The sequence below is a fragment of the Ictalurus punctatus genome, chromosome 10 (assembly GCF_001660625.3).
Source record: "Ictalurus punctatus breed USDA103 chromosome 10, Coco_2.0, whole genome shotgun sequence".
NCBI classification, from domain to species: Eukaryota; Metazoa; Chordata; class Actinopteri; order Siluriformes; family Ictaluridae; genus Ictalurus; species Ictalurus punctatus.
In genome coordinates, this window is record NC_030425.2 from 14,790,001 (window position 1) to 14,798,128 (window position 8,128).

Here is an 8,128-nt window from a genome sequence, read left to right on the forward strand (position 1 = left end):
TAACTGATCTTTAGTTCCCCTGCCTGGTTCTGACACCTAAACCCTACAGAGAGAGCCCGGGTTATTTATAACATACAGCAAGCTCAAAGTCGAAATAACGGAAAGCAGAGAACATGAGTGAAATTTCCATTCTCATAATAAGTTTGTAGACTGTGAAAACTTTGATAGTGAAATCTGTCACTTTTAATTCTGATTCATTCTTTTTAAGGGGCTACAGCCCTGATATAATTTGGGATGTTCAGTCTCGTGCCCGGCTGTCTCCTCTGTAGTGAGTAATGCAGCGTGTCCTTTTAACCGGCAGACCTTTTCTGAAGATCAGTATGTGGTGCAGGCTCAGCCTGAGGAAGCCAACATCATCATTAGTTCCAGCAAGGAACCAAAAATGCAGGTGACCGTCTGTCTCACTTCACCAGTGATGCGTGAGGAGCCTGAGCCTGCGCCTGGCACGGAGGGAAAGGCAGGTGACAAGCTGCCTGAGAAAGGTTAGAGAACCCATGCTTCCAGTCGACTGCACTGTATGTCTCCTTTTCATTAAAAAAAGAAACAGCCAAATTTAAAATAAATCTGGCTCTAACTGAGATGGGATGTCTTTCAGTCCCAACCAGTTTCTCAGTGTCACTATTTACAACATCTGTTAGTAAGTGAATTGGCCAGCCTCGGTTTATAATTTAGCTTTGATTGAATCTAAAGCTGGATCTCTGACCTTTCTGTATTTTTGCAAGTGTCATTATGTCACTGACGTAAAAGCACCATGACTCAGATGCAGATGAGTTTTACTCAGTGTATGGAAGGCAGACTTCTATAATTATATACAAGGAAAGGGTAATGTGTCAGGGGGTGAGTATGTAAAGAAGGAGTATGCAGATTTCCATCCATATTAAACAAACATGTCTCACTAACTTAGCTCCTCAGTCAGAGCACGCAAGGAAAGGAAACAAGGATTGAAGGTGTCGAGAACAAACCTATTTCAAATATCAATTTTACCAAATACCAACTTTAGTAATTTCACTTGACACATTTCCCAGCTGTATAATTTTTCCCTGGTTGTGATTTACCATTTACACATGTGATAAAAGATTTAATCTTCCAGAACCAGTAGCCTGAAAAAAGAGAGGAAAACGAGCATTTCAGCTTTAAGGACAGCACAATAGCTTTGTAGTCAGGAACTGCTTGCCAGCAGCACCGATCGTGAAAATTCAGCTGGATGATTGATTTATAGGTGATTCTTCAGTAATCCGCAGTATACAATAACAAAAAACAAAAAAACATCACAACGTTTTCCATATAACCCCTTCTTTAATGTTAACGTGACTGACAATTTTTCTGTTGATCTGCCATTGGAACAGAGCATATTTAAATGCTGTCTTGTACCACTTTCTAAATTTTATTTATTTATTTATTTATTTTATTTATTTATTTTAAGTGTTTGATTTGACACTTCATTCTAGGGCTATTTAACCTTTATTATCCCTTTTTTTTCCCAAACCCGAAAGTGGCATTTTTGACCATTTTCAGCCATAATTTTCCTGTGGCATCCATTATATACTTGTCTAATAGTCAAACATACATTAATATATTGTATTCCATATTAATGAACTCAAACATTCTCCATTTACCTTGACAAAAACCTATGTGAGTTCAGTTAAGAGGATATAAGGGGGGAAGGGGGCGAGGCTTCCAGGCGGTGGCAGCTAACATTGGAGAGTTTAGAATTGGAGAGTTCAAAACTTGTGCAAATCATGAATGTTCAAAGGTTTGTTTTTAAGAGGTTTGTATACTTAAAATGCAACTTTCAAGATTCTGAAGCTTGTGGCCAGAAAAGTGGTGTGTTTATTTTATTTTTATTTTTTTATTTATTTATTTTTTTAATAAAAAAGATGTGGCAAAGCTGGCGTTATGAATACATCCTGTGCAACAGGAATTTCAATGCAGATGTGTCCATCTCCTTTTTTATTGGGGGGAGGAGACTCCTCTTTTGGTGTATCTTTAAGGGATAGCTCAGACACCAAACATTGCTTATCTGATTGATAATATTTAAACATTATTATGAAGCCCATTTGGAACTATACAGCTGTATTGAGTTTTATAAGTTTTTTCTTATTTCTTTTGTATGTAACATTCAACTAACTTTATATAAGTCAGTCTTTATATAACTTGTTCCATTGCAACAATTTCTAGGAACCAGGAGCTGTGGAATCTATTCCTGTTATGTTTGCTAATAGCAGAACTCTTTAATGCCAGATTTTCTCTTTGCATTTTATACTGATTTACTTTTGTATTAAATGTGTTTGCAGTTCTGTGTAAAGCAGAAAAATCTGCATTTTTTTGCCTTAAACTTCAGTGCTGAAAATAAAAATAGAACATTTTAATACATTTTCTGTTTGTCTGTTTCTTGTGCCTGAAGACCCTGCAGATGCTCTAAACAGGACAAAGTGCCTCGAGTATTTGGCTGCACTTCGACATACCAAATGGTTTCAGGTAAATGAAGCTCACTTTTTTTCGTTTATGGCCAAAGCCATACCAAAGCCGGGCAATCGCTGAGATTAAAATGCAAAATAATAAAATATCGATGATTTTTAAAATAGCTTGTCAGGGAAGTAAGTAACTCAAGTAAGTTCTGGAGTGCATAGCAGAGGTGATCAAGCACCATAAACCCTAAATAAATAAATAAATAAATAAAGGTCAAAACAGTCAGTTTGTATTAAATTGTGCTGCATGTAGTATACATGGAGTTTTTAGTGTGATGACCATACATGCATCTGTATGTCCGTATCCCAGAAAATATGTCCTTGCCCTGTCTAAATATTACATTACATCTTGAATATAGAAGATAAACTTAAAATAAAGAGTGCTGCTTTTTAGACCTGAAGCTGCGTAGTTTGTTTTGTATGTATGGGGTCTCAGTATGTTTTGTCAGCAGTCTCGGGCAAACGGTCTCCAGTCCTGTGTGATCATCATCCGTGTACTCCGAGACCTCTGTCAGCGCATGCCAACCTGGAGCAAGATGCCCGACTGGGTGAGCGCTTGGCATTTACGCCATCTGAACTCTGATCAGTCACCTTTCAGATTAGCTGCAGTGAGGAATAAATTCTCCACTGCTCTTAATGATGATGTGTTTTCTGTTGAAGGCCATGGAGTTGCTGATTGAGAAAGCCCTCAGCAGTGCATTGACTCCTCTGAGTCCAGGAAAAGCCTTGCGCAGAGTTCTGGAGTGTATGGCTAGTGGAATCCTACTGCAAGGTGCATGGATTTAAAAGGCCAGATTATAATTATGTTCTCAAGATGATGCATAGCTTGCAGTACAATTTGGTCCATATCAATATTTAAAATGTTTATTCCTTCTGCTGTCAGATGGTCCAGGGTTGATTGACCCATGTGAAAAAGTTCAAACAGATGCACTCAAGACCATGACCAAGCAAGCCAGAGAGGATGTAACTGCAAGTGCTCAGGTATTTAAAAAAGACCTTTTGCTAATATAAAAGGCACACATTATACATCATTCCCATCTATGTAACCATGATGGCGCTTAATCTTTTTCCACAATTAAGTGTTGGGATGACAAACTCAGATTTGCTCCGGCTTTAAGAAAGCTCCAGGCAGCAGAAACTTAGATGTCAGATCATTTTATCACTAAAACAACAGCTGAGCAGCTATTTTAATCACTGCCATTAAAAGATTAACAATCCAGAGAGCTATAAAGCTTGTTAAATAAATGAGCGAAATTATTTGTGCTTTTTATAGTTATGTTTAGTTTGTGGAATGGAAGTTGAAAACTGTTATGTTATAGTGTGGCAAGAAAAAGTATGTGAACCTTTTGGAATTTCATGGTTTTCTGAATAAATTGGTCATAAAATGTGATCTGAGCTTCATCTATGTCAAGGGTATTGAAAAATATAATGTGCCTAAAATAATAATAACACAAAAAATTCTGATCCCTCATGTCTTTATTTTGAACAACCAAAAAAACCTCATAGTGCTTGTGGAAAAAGTATTTGAACCCTTGAGTTAATGACCTCAGAAAAGCTAATTGGAGTCTCATTAAGAAAATTAGTTTGGAGGTGTGGACTACAGCTACTTTGACTGATAAAAACCCCTCAAACTTTTCGAATTTGCTCTGCACAAGAAGCATACGCTTATGTGAGCCATGCCTTGCCAAAAAGAGCTTAATCAAGAATTGTTGATTTACATATAGCTGGCAATGATTACAAAGTGATTTCAAAGACTTTAGAAATTCACCAGTCTACAGTTAGGCAAACATTCTATAAATGGAGACACTTTGGGACTGTTGCTACTCTACCAAGAAGTGGGCGCTCAGTCAAAATGACACCAAGAGCACAACGAAGACTCGTCAGTGAGGTAAAGAAACAACCCCGAATGACAGCCAAAGATGTGAAGGCATCATTGGAACTGGCTAACATCTCTGTTCATGAGTCTATAATACGTAAAACATTGAACAAGCAGAGTATCTACAGCAGGACACCACGAAGGAAGCCACTGCTTACTTAAAAGAAAATTGCTGCACGCCTGAAGTTTGCAAAAGAGCGCATTCACACTCCACAGCGTTATTGGCAAAATGTTTTATGGACTGATGAAACTTAGACTGAACTATTTGGAAAAACCACACAGCATTTCATCTGGCGTAGAAAGGGCACTGCATATCATCATGAAAACATCATCCCAACTGTAAAGTATGGTGGAGGAAACATCATGATTTGGGCCTGCTTTGCTGAATCAGGGCCTGGCCAGCTTGCAATCATTGAGGGGAAGATGAATTCCCAAGTATGTCAGACAATTCTTCAGGATAATATGAGAATGTCTGTATGTCAGCTGAAACTGTGTAGAAGTTGGGTGATGCAACAGGACAACGACCCAAAACACCAGAGCAAGTCCACAACAAAATGGCTTCAGAAAAACAAAATCCGCCTTTTGGAGTGGCCAGAGTCAGAGCCCAGACCTCATCCCAATAGAGATGCTATGGAATGACTTGAAGAGAGCCATGCACATGAGACGTCCAAAGAGTATGACTGCGCTAAAGCAGTTCTGCCAGGAAGAATGGACTAAAATTCCTCCTGAACGATGTGCAGGTCTGATCCACAGCTACAGGAAGCACCTGGTTGAGACTATTGCTGCCGGGGGGGTCAACCAATTATTAATCCTAAGGGTTCACTTACTTTTTCCACTGCCATTTTGAATGTTGAATGAGTGTGTTCAATAAAGACATGAGGGATCAGAATTTGTGTTATTATTTTAGGCACATTATATTTGTCAATACCCTTGACTTAGATGAAGATCAGATCACATTTTATGACAAATTTATTCAGAAAACCATGAAATTCTAAAAGGTTCACAGGGTTTTTCTTGCCACTGTATTTATAACGGCTATAAACAATCATTCTCTCATCAGGCTCTTTTTATTCTCTCTTGAAATTAATCACGAAATGCAGCTTGTTACTGTAAAAGCACAAAGCAGGCCTTAGTTACATACAGCTTTATCTCTGACTGTTGGAGACAGTAGCTGCGTTTACATGGACAACAATAATCAACTCTTAACCTGTTTAAGACCATACTTTGATTAAGAAACTACCATGTAAACAGCAGTTTTTACTTACCTTAATCTAATTAAGGTCATACTCGAATTAAGCTCTAATCGAATTAAGACAGGTGGAGTACTCCTGTTTTAGTTGCATTATGGATGAGTATTACAGACATGTAAACACCTTAATCACATTATGAACGTCGTGTGAGAGTTTTCACCGCATTTTGCGACAGGACATGATCTCATATGGCAGTTTTATGTTTTACGGCGAAGAAGAGAGTTCGGCTGTGTCCCAAACCACATACTTTCCTACTATAGGCCTGTAGTATATACATATACTACAGGCATAAAAATACATATATCTCGGCGTCTATATTGAGCGTAAGTATGCGGTTTGGGACGCAGCCCACGGCTTCAAACAGTTGTCTATTAGCACGTATAGCATGAAAAATAATTAACTGCACTTAAAGCATTCGTAAAACAATTTAATAAAAACACCCAAAATTGTATACGGTACCATAACGAAGACAAACTATGTTGATACGTGAAATTCTGGAGGGACGTTGGACGGCGTGGCACCGTGACGTAATGATGTGTGCTGTTGATCTAATTATGTTCTAAAACATGTAAAACGGGAACATGACAGGAGTATTCTAAAAGCGACTCATGTAAACACCTTAATCACATTATTATCTTAATTATCTTATCAGAGTAAGGTCAATAATTAGATTACTGCTGTCCATGTAAATGTAGTGAGTGTTGACACTGGAGACAAACCTTCGATAAATGCCCAATAACAGCCTCCTCACAGAAAACTTCACCATATGAATGACTGCACATCTTGTTTTATTCTGTTCATTTGGAGTAAACACCCTACAAGACCTACAAGGCTAAGTTGTTACTATGGAAAAGATAATCTTTCGTCTGAATCTATAGTTGGAGATGCTGTTACAGAAAATTATTTAACAGTGCTGTGGAATAATATTTTTAAACAAATCAGTTTCTAGTAACATGATGGTTCAGCTGTCAGAATCCAACAAGCACCCGCACTGTCATGGAAAATGTTATACCAGTGCAAGGGTCAAACCTTTTGTTCTTTAGGACATTAACTACTGGAAAACAATTATTCATCATTTCCTGTTTTGTCACAACATATGCAATCATGAGACCAATGTCATATTTTGTCTTTCAGCATGCCCTGCGGTTGCTGGCTTTTCGTCACATCCACAAGCTCTTAGGGATGGACTCACTACCGGTATCTAAGGCCAGCACTTGCAACCGGAAGAGACAGAGAGACGAAGCAGAAGAGGTGGAGGGGGAGGGCAAGAGGAACAAAAAAGATTTCTAAGATGATTGAAAAGTTCCACAAACATCATGCGTAATTAATAATGTAGTATTTCTTCCTAAGAAAGTATTTCTTCCTAAGAAAGCAATGGTGTTGACATCATCTTTTTACAACAAAGCACAGAAATGGAGAAGTAATGTTTCCTCTTTTCTTGTTTAATCACAGTTGTACTGAAAATAGAATTTCAGAGCAGGTCGCTGTATACCATTTATAGAGTAGTGAGAAAATATTACATTTTAAAAACCACTGGCGACTGATGATCTGGTGATGTTTACTCAGATTGAGTTCAATAATTGCACATTCTTTAAAAAAAAAAACAAAAAAAAAAACAAAACAACAAACCTTTAGTCCCTTATTTAGTCCCAGTTGCTTTATTTTTCATTTTATACAGTGGGTCTGGTCCATTTGATAAGGACGTAAATTAAGACTGATCTGAGATTAAAAATATTTTTAGCTTCTAGACAATAGTGTGAATAATTTGTATGGGTACTGTACTACTGCAAAGAGATTAGAGTTTATTTATTATTTAATCACAGGGAAACTAGTTTATTTACACCAAGAGCTTATTGAAAGTAATATACGTTTGTTTTCTCCAAATGAGAAGTGTATCATTTAGTGAATTAAACAGATGAAACATTAAGGTTGAGCTTAAAAACCTGCTCTGATCGTTTAATACCTGGTCATTAAGTTTGAAATCCAAGTCATTTCTTTTCGTTGTACATGAATGTAGAGAATCATTTTCATTCTGAATAAAGGCGAGGCGATCTTAACAAACAAGACTAAAATTAATGATTTATATAAACATTAAGAAATTAAGGGAGCTTAGAGGGGCAGAATAAAGTGCACTTTAAGTTTGTGAAACAAAGTGGGTGAAGATGTTAGTAACTGTTTCATACTGTGATAAGATATGCAATATGTAGTCTCTATTATTATTATTATTATTATTATTATTATTATTATTATTATTATTATTATTATTAACAATGATCTTTTTTCTGAATTTTTGTTCTGTAGAAATGCAGAATGTTATAGTAGTCAGATTTTGTTGATGTTTTTGGTAAAGGGTGTGAACCATTTGGAACATCTTTGTAGTTCTGTTTAAAATTATACATGTTAAACTCCTATATGCACAATATTGTCACTTTTGTTGATTGATTTGTTAGATGCTGTTTATGATTTATGAGAAAGAAAACAAACAGCTTACCAATTCTCTGCCTCAGTTTATTTATTTATTGATGCATTTTATG

The 8,128-nt window shown here is 36.9% G+C and overlaps 1 protein-coding gene across 6 annotated transcripts in view; it reads left to right on the forward strand.

The window, feature by feature from the left end:
* The window catches only part of zfr2 (zinc finger RNA binding protein 2), a 32,601-nt gene extending 24,513 nt beyond the window's left edge, over nt 1-8,088 (forward strand). The window contains exons 14-19 of one of the 6 annotated variants that reach the window (XM_053683131.1): nt 302-481; nt 2,395-2,478; nt 2,879-3,016; nt 3,129-3,240; nt 3,352-3,449; nt 6,729-8,088. In XM_053683131.1, coding sequence (XP_053539106.1) covers nt 302-481; nt 2,395-2,478; nt 2,879-3,016; nt 3,129-3,240; nt 3,352-3,449; nt 6,729-6,884 — 768 coding nt within the window. In that variant the 3' untranslated portion in view covers nt 6,885-8,088. Of the gene's footprint in view, nt 1-301; nt 483-2,394; nt 2,479-2,878; nt 3,017-3,128; nt 3,241-3,351; nt 3,450-6,728 lie in introns of those variants that run through there. The other 5 variants (XM_053683133.1, XM_017478319.3, XM_053683134.1 and 2 more) reach the window with 5 other exon arrangements.
* The last annotated feature ends 40 nt before the right edge of the window (nt 8,089-8,128 follow it).